The 14,270-nt window shown below is 57.9% G+C and overlaps 1 protein-coding gene across 1 annotated transcript; it reads left to right on the plus strand.

The window, feature by feature from the left end:
- The first annotated feature begins 1,234 nt into the window (after positions 1-1,234).
- Positions 1,235-12,913, plus strand: PRELP (proline and arginine rich end leucine rich repeat protein). The gene is made up of 3 exons (XM_074925673.1): positions 1,235-1,492; positions 7,866-8,817; positions 10,685-12,913. The coding sequence occupies exons 2-3, from the start codon at positions 7,881-7,883 to the stop codon at positions 10,861-10,863; spliced, it is 1,116 nt and encodes a 371-aa protein (XP_074781774.1). The 5' UTR covers positions 1,235-1,492; positions 7,866-7,880; the 3' UTR covers positions 10,864-12,913.
- The last annotated feature ends 1,357 nt before the right edge of the window (positions 12,914-14,270 follow it).

Below are 14,270 nucleotides of genomic sequence, written 5' to 3' on the forward strand. Positions count from 1 at the left end.
AACGATGTGAAATACCGACGTGGTTTCTCTTGAGTCCTTTTCCTGGCTTGCGCTCGAGGTACCTGCTGGTTTTGAGGCATCCGAGTGCCCCAGCTCGCTGCAGGGTGAGGGCTCTGCTCCTGGCAGTCAGCGAGCAGCACTCACCAGCAATACTCTGGTTTTGGGGTGAGGGGAAGGGCACCGTGATGGGAACAAATATATTTAAAGGTTGCGGGGAGCCCAGGGCAAAGTTGGGGAGGGAACTTCGAGAGAGACTCTGATTTCAGCTGTTTGAACCCGCTGTTGGGAGCCACTGTCAGCTGAGTGTGGGAGTGCAGGATGGGACCCTCCTGGGTGGCTGCCAGTAGGGTTTGGGATGGGTTTTTAATGAACCAGAGCAGCTCAGGTTTCCTGGCCCCTGCTGTAAATCAGCTTGGCTGGAGAGAGGACTGCTCGCAGAGGGGGAGAGGACCCCCTGAACCCCACGTCCCAGCGATGCCTGGGGTGGGGGTACCTGGAGGAGGGAGATCCCCGTGGCTGCTGTGCCCCCCAGGACTCCTCGCTCACACCCGGGGGCTGTGTGTGAGTTGTGAATATGCAACAGGTCCTCATCTGCCTCCTTGGAGGAGAAATGTCCCCCCTGAGCATCCACCAACGTGAGATGCCCAGGGGTCCCTCAGCCGTGTCCCCTGGGTGCACAGTGGTTTTCCAGCCCAGGACCTGGCTGAGGCTCCATGTAAAACCCAGTGGCCCCCCACCTGTGGCCCGCTCGGCTGCATGGCACTTCCATGGGTCCCTTCCTTTCTCTTTATTAAGTGCCATCAGGATTTAAATTAAAGCTTACTGCCAGCTGGGAGCGAATGAACCCTGCCTCATGTTTTACAGTGCCATCTGCCAGGCAGGAGCGGAGACCCCGGCATGGGGCTGGCTCCCTTCAGCAGGGCTGGGGGGGGCCACTGGAAGTCACTCTGTGCAGGTGGGGGACCCAGGTGGGACATCCCCAGGGACAGGCTGGCTGGTGACACACCCCAAGCCCCCACGCTCTGCACCCCCGTTGCCCTTCAACTGTATCGCTGCAAAACTCCATCCCAAACGCGCGCTTCTGGAAAACAGGGGCCGTGGCAAGGAAAAGGGCTTATTTAAATTATTAATTAGCTTTGTTTTTAAACACGGGCTCCAAGCAGCCTCCGCAGCAGAAGGAATTGTTATTAAACGCCAGCCCTCCGGCAGGCAGGCCATGTGTGCGCAGCAGAGCCCGCAGCGCTTGGCTGCCAGATAAAGACGTTATTGTTGTCATCGTGCCTCGGTCCCAGCCCTCCGCCTCCCGCGCTCCCACCCACCCTCGGCCAGCGGCTCCCAGGAACAAAACCCCCGTGCTCGGCCGAGGCTCACTCGTGGCGGAGCCGCGGTGCCGAGAGGAGGAGGAGGAGGAGGAGGCGGAGGAGGGAGAAAGCCAGAGAGAAACTTGTCTTGGGGATTAATAAGAGGCAGGAGGAGGGAGAGGTGCACACAGGTAAGCTGTGGGCAGGTGCTTTCCCCCCAGGCTCTTCTCGCCTTGCCTGACCCTCCGACCCAGGACGCTGCACTGGTCAACGATGCTCCTGCCCTCTCCATCCTCCCTTACATGCAAAGCAGCATCTGCTCTTCCTATTTTTTTTTCTCTCCTCTTGTTGGTTTTTCTGTTCTTCCACAGCTGGAATCTTTGTTCCTTCCCTTTTCTCTTGTTGCAAGAGTTTTTCTCGGTGTGGGGCAGGCTGGGCTGGAGGGGGGGAACTTGGGGCTGCAAAGTCAGAGGAAAGTTCCGTCTCTGAGAGTGTTGCAGCTGCTGCCAGGAGCTTTCTACGGGGCTGAGCAAGGACCCCCCTTGTGTCTGTCCCCCCCCCCCGACTGCGCTCTCACACACTCGCAGCCCCACGCATGCTGGGCTCTGGCTCTGCAGCCAGCGAGGCAGATCTGGGGGTTCCGGGGGGATTGCACAGCCCAAGCCGTGCCCAGGACAGTCCCCTGCCTTGGAAAAGAGCCGGGAAAACGTGCAAGGAGGGGGGGGAGGCTGAGAGGGGAGCAGACCCCCTCCGGTGCCAGGACGGCTCCCAGGGAGGCTTTGGTACCATCGGGGCTTCCTTGTGCCGAGCACCGGGTCCATCAGGGGGGCTGGGGGGGCTGGGGGTTCCTGCTCCCGTGGGAGGGGGGCTGTGTGCAGCCCCTCGCCCCCGTGCCGGAGTGGGGAGCAGGGAGTTTCTCTGCCCCGCGCAAGGGACCAGCATCGTGCTGTTTCCAGAGCGAGGTGGGAGAGAGCAGCCCCACAGCACCTCGATGCTTCAGCAAGCTGGTTTTCTGCCCAAAATGTAGGTGGCAAAGCCCTTCTCTCCTGCCCTGCGGGCAGAGCCGTGCCTGGGTCACACAGACCATTCCCAGGGCGTGTGACACCACTTCTGCTGCCGGGATCGCCGATCCGAGCCAGCTCCACTCCAGGCAGGCTCTTTCCCGCAGGGAGAGCTGCCCTGTGGGTCCCCCTCGGAGCTGGTTCTTTGTCTCTGCTCCGGCAGAGGCTGGACATGATGGGAGGAAGCAACAGGGCAGCGACGTTTGCTGAAATCCTGGGGAAAGGGTTTTCTTGCACATCATCCCCACCACCGCCCCCCCTCCCCTTTTCCATGTCTGTTCGAGAGCTTTAGGAAAAGCATCTACAGGACAGAAAGTGAAAATTCATCCCCTTGGCAGCTGAACGCAAAGCATGTGGCACATGAGGGCTTGGAAACTTTCCTGGGAGCCTGGGATCGTGGGCCGGCCTTATGTGGTGCTCGGCCGACAGCCTCCTGCCGGAGCTGCCTCGCGGGCAGCAGCACCCTGGCCTCCGCCAGGCCGGGACAGGCAGCGCGGAGGAGGAATGTGGGGTGTCCCTGCTCCCCTGGGGAGCGAGCGGCTGCATGCTTTCACCTGGGAAGAGAAAAAAGTGCAGCTGTGGGAGGTTTCCTCTGCCCTTGGGAAGAGGCTGGAGGGGAGGGATGAGGCTGATAAAGCATTGGAGCAGTTTCCCAACCCTAGAGCTGGGGGGACCAAGGTGAGGTGTCTGCTCGGAGGGGAGCAGGGTGTGCGTGGGGGCTAGGCTCAGGGGCAGGGCTGCGGTTGCTTTGGCAACATTTTCTCCCACGATTTGCTTTTTTCTGTGTCCAGCCAGTTCCACGGTGTGTGGCAGAGAGGTCTGCGGGTGAGCTGAGCCGGGAGCAGCCCTGGGAAGGGTCAGGACATGCAGTGAGGGAGGAGGAGGGAGGAATTGCTGACACCGAGAAGGCAGCAGAAAGGTGTTTTCTGCCAGGGCTGCCTTCCCACAGACCCCGCTGCGGGAGGAGGTTGCTGTGGACGCGACGAGCCTTTCGCAATGAGTCTGGTGACTGCGGTACAGTGAGGAAATGCTCCTGGCACGCAGAGGGACACAGGAGCCGGGCATTGTCGTCTCCATGTCCTGCAATCCTTGGGCTGAGCCCAAAAGTGTTTCTCGAGAGCCCAGGAGTGCGTCCGAGCTGCTCTCCGGCAGGGTCTCCTGAGACACCCATCCCCTGCGTGGACACAGCAGTACCCACACAAGAAGAAATGCAGCGGGGGCCTCGGCGGTGAGCCAGCCCCGAGCCCGGCCGAGCGCTGCCTGCGGCTCCGCTTCTCGCTGGGAAAGTGCTGGGAAAGGGCGAGAAGAGAGGGTTGTTGCATCAGGGCTCAGCTCCCCATGGGACCCTGGGAATGCCTGGGTGACAGCGTGTCTGCCCCCCCTCTGAGGACAGCCTTGCACTGTATTTAGCACTTTTCCACCATTGCCAGCTCTGGATAAAGAACTCCCTGTTTTAGTTACAGCTGATCAGACCCAGACTCCTGCAGAGACACGAACGGGTTCTTGAGGTGGTTGGGCACGTGGGAAGCCGACACGAGGGAGCTTTGCTGGCTCCTTTCCGTTATTTTTAGCTTGATCTCCTTGTTCTGCTCCAACGTGCAGGTTCCCAGGCTGGGTGGGGACATTTTCCAGCCTGGGGGCTGGAGGGACAATGGGAATTGGGGGTCCCAGTAGGAAAGCTGTGAAGGGAGCTAGCAGGGTTGTGGGCAATGGGCTGGAAAGGATCCCCGGTCCAGCCATCTGGGATTTCCCCCTCCTCCCAAAGCTCAGAGCTCCCTTTAGCCCTCCCAGCCCCTCCGTAGGACCAGGGGTCCCAGACACATCCATGACAGCTGCCCGGAGCCAGCCGCGGCTCTGTGTGTGTCTAACTGCTGCAAGAGGAGGTGGGGAGGGCAGGAGGCACCCAAGGCAGAGCGTCGGGACTTCTGCCCGTGACAAATCCCCTCGTGACCTTTACATAGCTCAGTCTTGCCCCGGAGGTTGTAATTTTTGCCTGCCCTTGGCACCCGTCGCTGGGCTGGCAGGGAGCACTGCTTGGGAGCTGTGGGTTAGCGAGATGCAGCGCAGATAAACGACTTGGAAAGCAAACGCGAATGGCATTTGGGGCTGGAATTTCCAGCTGTTGTGCCGAATTTTTGTCAATTTTAATGGGGTGACTGAGGGAGCAGCTGCCCCTTTCTGGGAAAAACCCTGGGCTGGCATCTGTTGGGTGCCTTGGTCTTGCACCCAAGCCAAGCTGGTCAGCCCAGCCTGCAGCTCAGGAGGTGGCTGAACTGTTTTTATCCATGAATCGAGCCTTTTCTCCACACCAGGCAGTTGGTTTCCTGGATGAATTCATTGCTTCATGATTTAACTTTATTCCAGTTGCATGGATTCCTTGTGGGTACCCGGGATCCGAGCTGTCCTGTCCGTCGGGGAGTGGTGAGAAAGGTCGAGCGGCGACATTTGCAGCGCGGGCCCTGTGCCATGGCTCTGGCCGCGGATTCGGCAGCCGGTGCTCGTGCAGAATCAGGGTGTGGGATTTTGAAATCTGTCTTCTTGCATTCACGCCAGTAAATTCAACTGCATGAAACTGGATGGAGAACAGACTGCCGACTGTGTCGGGTTCCAGGGAGAGCTGGCTTTCAACCTGCCAGAGTGTTGGAGGCAATTGTAGAGCTTGTGGTGGCCTCAGGTTTGTTGCACCCCCGTTATTCTGGATGCAGGGCTTTCAGAGACCGCTGGCTGTGAGCTGGTTTCCTGCAGATTGTTTGGAATTGGGTCCTGCTTTCCCGGAGCGAGTTGGGGAGGGTGGGCAGAGCCCCCACGGGGAGCTGCAGCGGAGAAGGGTGGTGGCAGTGCTGGCTCTGCCAGGCTGCGAGGGGCAGGGGGGCTGTGGCAGTCCCCGTGGGGGGACCAGCCGTGGGTTGCAGGCGGATACAAGGGGCTGCATCTGCCTCATGACACTTTCCTTCTGTTATGACAAATGCCACATGATGCTGCTGCTCTCCAGCCTGAATTTCTGGCTCGCTGACTATTTCTGCTATATGCCGAGTCCCTACACATCTGCGGCGTTAAAGCCTCATGCGAAGGGGATAGCACAGGCTGTGCAGGACTCTGGAAGGGCTGAGAGCCTGGCCAGAACCTGAGAGCAATGGGGTGACAGCTCTGCCCTGTCCCCCACCCTCCCTGTGACATTGCCCGTGGCGGCTGCTGGGTGGCCCAAGCTGAGCAACACCCCGCGAGCGCCCGTGTCTTGGCTGGAATATCGGCTCCCAGCTGCCTCCTCCCCTCTGCAATGGGCCAAACGCAGACTTCAGCCCCCGCCGCCCCCCTGGGTGTTAAAATCCAGGTCTGAATTTTGGAGCAGAGGCAAAAGCCCATGGAAAGGTCTGGGACAAGGTTGGGGGGAGAGCCACGTGCAGGGAGGGACGTGGCTGGGAAAGGAGCAGGGTGCTGCGGAGCCAGGGAGGGGACTGCACGTAGAGCAGCTCCCTGTCACGAATTTGCCCGTTCTCTGCAGCCCGCTGTTGAATCTGAACTCTTACAACACAGAAGCACGCACGTACATCCCCAAAGGGGACTTACTGCAGCACTGCTGAGCTGAATATCTGGCAGCATTCGGGCCCCATTGCTCTTCCCTTGTTCCTCCCTTCCCCCAGCAAGATGCCAGAGCTCTGATTGAAAACAGCAGGCATGTGAGGCTCGTAGGGTTAAACAGAGCCAGATGGGAACGGAGTGAGACAAAAAGGAAAGTAACAGGCTGGGCCTGGAGGGGGGGCGAGAACAGGATCTTCTCTTGGAGAAAGTCAATTACTTGGAGCCCCAGGAATGCGTGGGATCGCTTCAAAGGGAGCTGGGCTGGCGCAGCCCGGGGAGCAGTGGCCCACCGAGGGGCCTTAAGGTATCCCTGGGTGGGATGCGGACCGCCGTTGGGCAGCTGGAAGCAAAAGGGGGTTGGTGTGGCGGGGGGTTACCCCAGCAGTGCTGGTCAGATGAGGGTTGGGGATATTTCCCGTCCACTGGCCAAAGACAAACGTGACGTGTCCAGCTCAGCCCTGCCTGTTTGCTGCCGCTGCCCCTGTTTGGGGCTGGCTGTGCCCGTGGCACCGATGCCCCTGGCCCTGTGGCCACAATGGCAGTGCCATGCAGTGGCAAGCTGTGAGCTCTGCTGTCGTGTTGCATGGGAGAGAGCAATGAGCCGGGGGAGCCTGATTTCTCTCCAGCATCAGCGTCACCACCTCAAGGCTTCTGCCCCACACTCCAGTCCCGGCAGCACTGGCTCCCACAGCAGACGCTCCGTTTCCCCAGGAGATCCATCTTCCTTGGAGACTCTTCATCTTCCTCTCTGTCTTCCGTCCTGTCTCATCTCACTTCATTCTCTTTCCCACCCTGCCTCTGCTGAGCTCCTCCATCTGCCTCGCCACACATCCAGCTCAGCTCTGTTCCTGCTGGGGTGACAAATGCCGCCGGGAAAAGCCTGGCGAGCGCCCCAAGGTATCAGCCCAGGAAACCCACAGCCTGATCTGCTCCAGCTGGCCCTGGGGAGCGTCAGAGCATCCAAAGCACCTTCTGCACAGGGCTTTGGGGAGCTTGTCTGCAACAAACTGGATCCCTCCATCCCCCAAGGCATCAGCTGGAGAGCTCCCAGCAACAGTCTTGCAAGGACTATGGCTGCTGTTCCAGGCAGCAGCAGGGAGGGCAGAGATGGGACTGGCAGCCTTCATGGGCTTGATAACAACCCAGAGAGGAGGGAGAGGTAGTTATGTATAAGGTGTTGGGCTGGTATCCAGGAGAAACTCTCTGGTTAGGGGCAAGCAGAGACCTCATCTGATCCCTCCGGATCTCCCATTTCCACTGGGACTCTCGCCAAATAACCAGCCCAGCATCCTGCAGTGGGATTGGAGGTGATGGATGGGTTATTTGGGCAGCACAAGGAGCTGTATAGCCAAACATCCGCAGTATTACCCATGCGTAGTCTTGCAAAATGCCCATTTTCTCACACAGCCTTGAAAATGGGCTGTCCTGCATTAAAGCCTTGTCCCTGAAGCACAGGGCCATCTATCTTTGCTGCCCCGCTAACTGCTGCTGGCCTCCTGATACTGTTGCGCAGCCAATTTGCTACTGAATCATTGATTTTTTTGGCTCAAGTGCAAAATTAAGCCTAATCCATCCTTTGGGGAGAGGGTACAGTGGTGTTGGGGCTCCTGGGGTGGGCGGCGGGCAGGCTGTACAGGGCAGTGCCGGGGGTGGAGTGTGAAAAAAACCCAAACCAAATGAAAAAAACCCAACACTCCCCCCGCCCATGGCATAAAGCTGAGCCAGAGAGAGGGGATCTCGGTGACTCATGCTCTAGAGAAGGGTTGGATTTAAAGATAACTTCCAAGGGAAAGGAGAGAAAATAGCAGGTTACTGGCAATGATGTGGGGTAAATTCCTGCCTGTCAGGGATGGGGAAGATGGGAGATGATGCGGTACCTAAATTGGGCACTTCCTAGCCCACCTCTTCTTGTTGCCTCCCTCAGGGAAACATCTGGACCATGAAGGTGGCCTTCAGATTGCTTCTCCCGCTTGTTCTTGTGCTGATCTCGGAGGTGAGCGGGCAGCGGAGGAAGCCTCCAAGGAAACCCACCCGCCCGCCTCCTGAGTTCATTGAGCCCGTCGAGCCCACAGAGCTGCCTCCACCCCTACCACCAGGCCCCCCCTCCATCTTTCCAGACTGCCCCCGAGAATGCTACTGCCCCCCAGACTTCCCCTCTGCCCTCTACTGTGACAGCCGCAACCTGCGGAAGGTCCCCATCATCCCATCCCGCATCCACTACCTCTACCTCCAGAACAACTTCATCGATGATCTCCCGGAGGAGTCCTTCAGGAACGCCACAGAGCTGAAATGGGTCAACCTAGACAACAATCGCATCCGGAAGGTGGACAGACGGGTCCTGGAGAAGCTGGAAAACCTCATCTTCCTCTACATGGAGAAGAACCAGCTCAAGGAGGTGCCTTCCTTCCTGCCACCCAACCTGGAGCAGCTGCGTCTGAGCAGGAACCAGATCTCCAAGATCCCTGCTGGCGTCTTCAACAAGCTGGAGAACCTGGTGCTCTTGGATCTGCACCACAACAAGCTAAGCGATGGTGTCTTCAACAAAAACACCTTCAAGGGACTCAAGAACCTCATGCAACTCAACCTTGCCCACAACATCCTGAGGAAAATGCCCCCCGGGGTACCCAGTGCCATCCACCAGCTCTTCCTGGACAGGAACAACATTGAGGATATCCCCAGTGACTACTTCAAGGAGTTCCCCAACCTGGCATTCATCCGGCTCAACTACAACCAGATCTCTGACAAGGGGCTCCCCAAGAACTCCTTCAACCTCACCAACTTGCTGGTGTTGCACCTGGCCCACAACAAGCTCACCAACGTCCCTTTCATCAGCCCCAAGCTGGAGCACCTCTACCTGAATAACAACTCTATTGAAAGTGAGTTGCACTGGACGGTTGGGAGGCTGTGGTGAGGCCTTGGGTGGGGGGGAGCAGGTGGGCTTGAGGATGGCAAGTGTTTCACTGAAAAACCTCATTTTTCACCCAGTGTGATGTGAGCCCTTCAAAGGGGGATGCAGTGGTGAGAAGAGCCGGGGGCTCGTTGTAGGTGAACAAGGCCCTAAGGGGGATGGAGTTGCATGTGGGGAAGGGTGGCCTGAGGATGAGGGTGGAAGCTGAGGGGCAGAGCTGAATTCCCCCTAGTGCTGCAGGGCTTTTCATGTTCGTTGTCATGGGCAGCTCTTCTTTGGGGCCACCTGCCATCTAAACAGTTACTTCTCCAGCAGAGCTCAGAAATAGGGATATTTAAAAAGGAGAGTCTGTGCACATATTTTAAGAACAGATGCCAAATACGCAGTCAAGATGGTTAGAAATAACCCAGCTTAGCTCTCGAGCTGAGCCTTACCGAGGAAGGAACAGGGAGAACAAGGCTGTGATGGAGGTTGTCTTGGCAAACCAACCGGGGCAGTTTCTCACCATTCCAGGCAAAGCACTGCAGTTTCACGGGAGAGGTGCTGGCCTGTGAAACGTGTAAACACAGTCAGCACATTCGAGAAGATGACAGACACCCATTCCTGGTCACCCCAGATGTTTCTGCTATTAGAGGTCCAGCAGCTTGCTGTCCTTGTAATCCATGGGGGAGCAGGAATGCGGCGCCTCTGCCAGGAACCCTCCATGTGCACTGGGAAAAGCGTGCTGGGCTCTTGTATTTCTGGCTGCGGTGGGGTGTATGGGGGCTGCAGGACCCCCCAAGGGCGTTACTCGCCTGTGAAACAGCTGCCAGGCAGGACGCTGGTCCCCACACGTGGTGTGACACAAGCACTTCCACGCTGTGGTGTTTATTGTGCAGTGATGGTGCGTGGCTTTATATTTAAGAGTGGGCCACTGCCAAAGAGGGGTTTTAAAATCACAGAGTAGCTTTAACTCTGGGGCTAGCTCCTGCCCAAACAGGGCACTGAACATGAGTCAGGAAGAGACAAGCAAGAAAGCTTCTCTTTGTAGGCAAGCACTCATCATGGTGTGGGATGTGATGCCAGGGAGAGGGGCAAAACCCTCACAAAGCCACGTCTCTTCTCTCAGGGAGTCACCGGAGTCGGTTCCCAGGGAATAATGATGCAGTGATGAACAGCTGGTTCAAATACCAGCTAATCTGTGGTTTATTTAACACCAAACTGGAGCCAAGGGGAACCTGGGGGGGGGGGGGGGTGTGACTGCTGCTGGCTTCACACCCACCAGTACCCAGGTCCTGCGAGGGCTTTCCATGGAAAGATGCCTGCGTGGCCATGCGCATCATGTCCCAGCTCTTTTATTTTTGCCTATTTTACCCAGCTTTTAGAAGGTTTCAGTCCCTGGAGTTGGGTAACGACAGAAGAATTTCCAGGTTTATTTTCCGTAATGCAGACCCTGGAGTAGGGAGAAACACGTGGAAATCCAGAAGCGAGCAACGAGCTGGGTATTGACGTTATCTTCTGCATAACGGCACTGGAGCATGTTTCCTTGATGTTTTTTTGAAGGCTTAGGGCTGGCTCGGCAGGTTTCATGTTTGAAATAATCCCTTTTCTCTCTCAAATGACACTGCATCCCTTACCGTGCTTTGGCTGAACGTGACCTACTTCATTTCTGAACAAAAGGAAGATTTTCCTCTCACTGGGGCTGCACCGTCTTCTGGGAGAGGCTGGGGATTCTCCCCCTTGATAGAAAAGCAACCGCGTTTTGGGGTTGAGCAGACAGGCAGGGGATCTCTAGCATCCCTCTCTGTCTTCCCTTTCTCCTAACCCGCATCCTGCTTTTCCTCTCCTCTCTGCAGAAATCAACGGGACGCAGATCTGCCCCACCTCGCTGGTGTCCATCCACGACTTCTCCCCCTCCGACCTGGATAGCGTGCCCCGGCTCCGCTACCTGCGGCTGGATGGGAACCTCCTGAAACCTCCCATCCCCTTGGACCTGATGATGTGTTTCCGTCTCCTGCAGTCCGTGGTTTTCTAGCCCTGCCCAGCAGCGCACCTCTCCCAGGACTTGGCTTTGCACAGAGACTCGAACCCTGTCTGTGTTTGACACGTGGGACCCTCTTTGTCTCCCTCTTCCCCTGCTCACACCTCGTCTCCATCCCTCTTCCCTTTCCCCCTTTCCTCCCCGGCGATGGCCGTGGACACGCGTGGTATGGGCATCCTTGGGGACCGCTGTCTGCAGGACAGCCCCGCGTCGCAGCAGCCATCCCAGGTGACGGCATCAGCCCCGGGGTGGCTGCCACGCTCACCCCAGTTCCCTGCCTGCGGGCCCTGCCTTCTCTGCCCTCACCCTGCCCTGGAGCTGGCTCTGTTTTCTCCCCTTCCACCCGGCAGAGTTTCAGGAGGTTGGATTCGGTCCAAGCCAAGAGCATCACCGGATGGAGCTGACGAGGGAGCCCAGGGGTCACCTCGCTGCGGGACTCGGGTCACAGCATCGCTGGGTGTGGCTGCACCCCGAGAGCCTGCCATGTCCCTGGGGAAAAATCCCCGGTGATGGAGGCGGAGCTGGTGTGCCGAGGGTGCAGGTGGCCACCCTGCAGCCCTGGGGCGTCGGGCGATGCCAGCCGGGCGTACCGGGCGGCTGGGGGAGCAGGATCCGTGCGGCGGAGGGTGGCTGGGGCTGGCACCGACCGGCAGGACCGGCAACGACACCTCGTGGCCACAGCCACGTCCCGGGGCCCCGGGCGAGGGACACGTTCCTCCCGCCTGGGCCCTCCTGGGGGCCTTGGGCCTTGGCTCCGCATTGCTCTGGGCTTATTCCCTCGTGGTGGTGTGAACTCGCCAGGAGAGAGTGCGGAGGGTGTCCCACACCCTCAGCAATACACCACACACCCTCCTTTGCAAGACCAGCCCCCTCCCCAGCTTTCATCCCTCCCAGGCTCCCCCCAGCAGCATCAATCCATGGTGCCACAGCCCCCTCCCAGCACCCCGCACCCTCCGGCCACCCCGTGCTGTGGAGATGCCGGGCTCAGCGCCGCGGCCACACTCTGCTCCTGCCGGCTACACCCTGCCCTCCCCGAGCCTGGGGACCCCAGTGCTGGTGACCTGCCCCGGGCACGGGACCCCCCTGGGGCAGAGCAGAGCCAGGGGCTTTGCAGCAATGCCAGTGGGACACTTAACTCTCATATTTAGGTGCCTGGGGCCAGATGCTGACGTGGGTGTAAGACCCCGAGTTGACCCGTGAGATCTCCGCTCTGCTCTCACAGTCCCTCTGCCCTCCCACCTCGACTCCCATCTCCTGGAAGTTTTACTCTCTGTTGCTTTCTTGAACCAAACACACATGACTGGTTGTGCCTTTTTTGTTGTTGTTGTTGTTTGTTTTGGAAAAAAAAAGGATAGAAAAAGAAAAAGGAAGAATTACTCTTTTGGAAAAGCTTTTTTTTTTATTCCCCCTTCTCCCTGTTTTCACATGTATCGCTTCCCTCTTTGATAGCTGTACCTGCATATATAGGGTGTCCGGGTTTAGCGGGGGTTATACTCTTTTTTTTCTTCCTGATTCTCAGGATTTAGATTTAAGGCTGAGTGTTAAAGGAAAAAAACCAAACAAACAAACAACTGAAATAAGCATTAAATCAAGAAACCAAAGAAACCAGCCGTTACCTCCTTTGAGTTCACCCACCAAAACTGACCCTTCTCTGAGCCGGGCATGGACGGGCACCGTGTCCCGCTCCCTGGGAATGGGACAGGGATGCTCCCCGCAGCCTGGGGACACACCAGCGACCCTGCGAGCTGAGTGCTCCCCCCTTCCCAGCGCGGGAAGGTTCATGAAACCCCTGTGCTAATTCAGGCTTGTTTTCTCATGATAAAAGTCTTTTCTCCAAATCTTCCTCCAGTGGGCTTTATTGGGTTTGACAGGTTTCAACCTTAAACCCGGAGACCCTATGTATATATTTATATATAATGTGTATATATACTGGTAGACTGTACAGATATATCTAGAGACATATGTAGTTCTCGACTGATTTCAATTTAATGGTATTTTCACTCCTACTCTCTGCAGCAGTGAAAATAAAATGATTCACAAGGGACACAGCACCGCGGTTGGACTTGCCTCTCTCTGATCCATCCTCATCTTCCTCGCTGTGCAGGAGCTGACGCTTCATTCAGGACCAGATTTGCTCTGTTGGGGACAACCTTCCCAACAGGCGGAGCTTGGGAGAGCCCAGGGGGTCCCTGTGGTGGGAGGCTGGGGGGCTCGGGGGTTGTTTGTGATGTGCTGTCACTTGAACCGCTGCTGGGTTGGACTCACAAGAGCACCTGCAAAGCCCCCAGCAGAGCGGCAGTGGGGAGGCTTATGTGGGCCTGCCTAACGAGCACCTCTGCTAATTAAGAGAGCCTGACCTCTGCGACAGCTCCCATGGCTGCAGCTGATGGGTGTTATTGCCCCTGCAAGCCGGGTGGGAGAAGCCAATGGCTGCGTGTCAGGGCAGGGTGTGTGAACTCGGGCTGTGCTGCCCCCCATGTCACCTTCATGCTCCCACAGAAGCTGGACAAACGTCCCCAGGGTGAGTTTGTCCCCGGTGGAGCAGCACTGAGGAGCTTCAGGGCATGTACAGGGGCAACCGTGGGGAAGAGGCATCTCTCCCACCCACATCAACAAGCCTGGATCCATCCCCAGGGCTGCGGTTGTGTGGGGTGCGCGCGTGTTTTCACACGAGCAGAACGGGTGTAGGCAGCAACTTATCCTTCTGCCCATCACCGCAGCTTCAAAAAATCTCCTCTCGCTGCTGCTCTCCCCACGTGAATCATGAGCGGAGAGGGAGGACGGCTGTGGGCGCGGGTGCGAACGCATGGGCTGCGGCATGGGGCTGCTCACGGGAGTGTGCACGCTGGCAGGGGGGGTTGCGTGTGCGTGTGTGTGCGGAGCAGGCACAGGCAGTGAGCTCCCCTTATGTTTTTTTTTTTTTTTATGCTGGAGAATAAAATCTCTGCATTTTGTAACCGGGGCGTGAATCATGCACTCCTGGGTGTGCATTCACTTGCTGCCTCCCCAAGAGAGTCAGCCCTGTCTCCTGGGGGGAGCCGAGCACCGCAGAGAAGGGGGCTCGTTTCTCATCTCCGCAAACAGTTGCTGTGTTGCCTTGGGAGTGGGAGCAGAGCTGATGATGGTGTGGGAAGCCCTCCCCTCGCCGTGTGTGTCGTGGGGTCATGGGGAAGCCTGGAAACCCCTCGTCAGTGGGGGGTGCGGGGTGGGCATCAAAGGGGGCTCCTCAGCGTGGTGGGTGCTGCTCTTCCCAGCACTGGGCAGTGGCTGGGTACTGTGAGCTTGGAGCAGGATGGGTTACTGCTCCAATCAAGCCCCCCCTTACAGCTGGTGATCCCCCCACCCACCGAGGGGTGCTTGAGCAGGGCCCTCCCCTGCTGTGAGGGTTCGCACCAACCCTT

This window comes from Athene noctua, chromosome 23, assembly GCF_965140245.1.
Source record: "Athene noctua chromosome 23, bAthNoc1.hap1.1, whole genome shotgun sequence".
Classification (NCBI taxonomy): Eukaryota; Metazoa; Chordata; class Aves; order Strigiformes; family Strigidae; genus Athene; species Athene noctua.

Excerpts from the sequence above, each read along its gene's own strand:
- PRELP (XM_074925673.1), top strand. The coding sequence starts at position 7,881 with ATGAAGGTGGCCTTCAGATTGCTTCTCCCGCTTGTTCTTGTGCTGATC. Across the intron at positions 8,818-10,684 it reads GAATAACAACTCTATTGAAA|AAATCAACGGGACGCAGATC; the intron begins GTGAGTTGCACT and ends TCCTCTCTGCAG.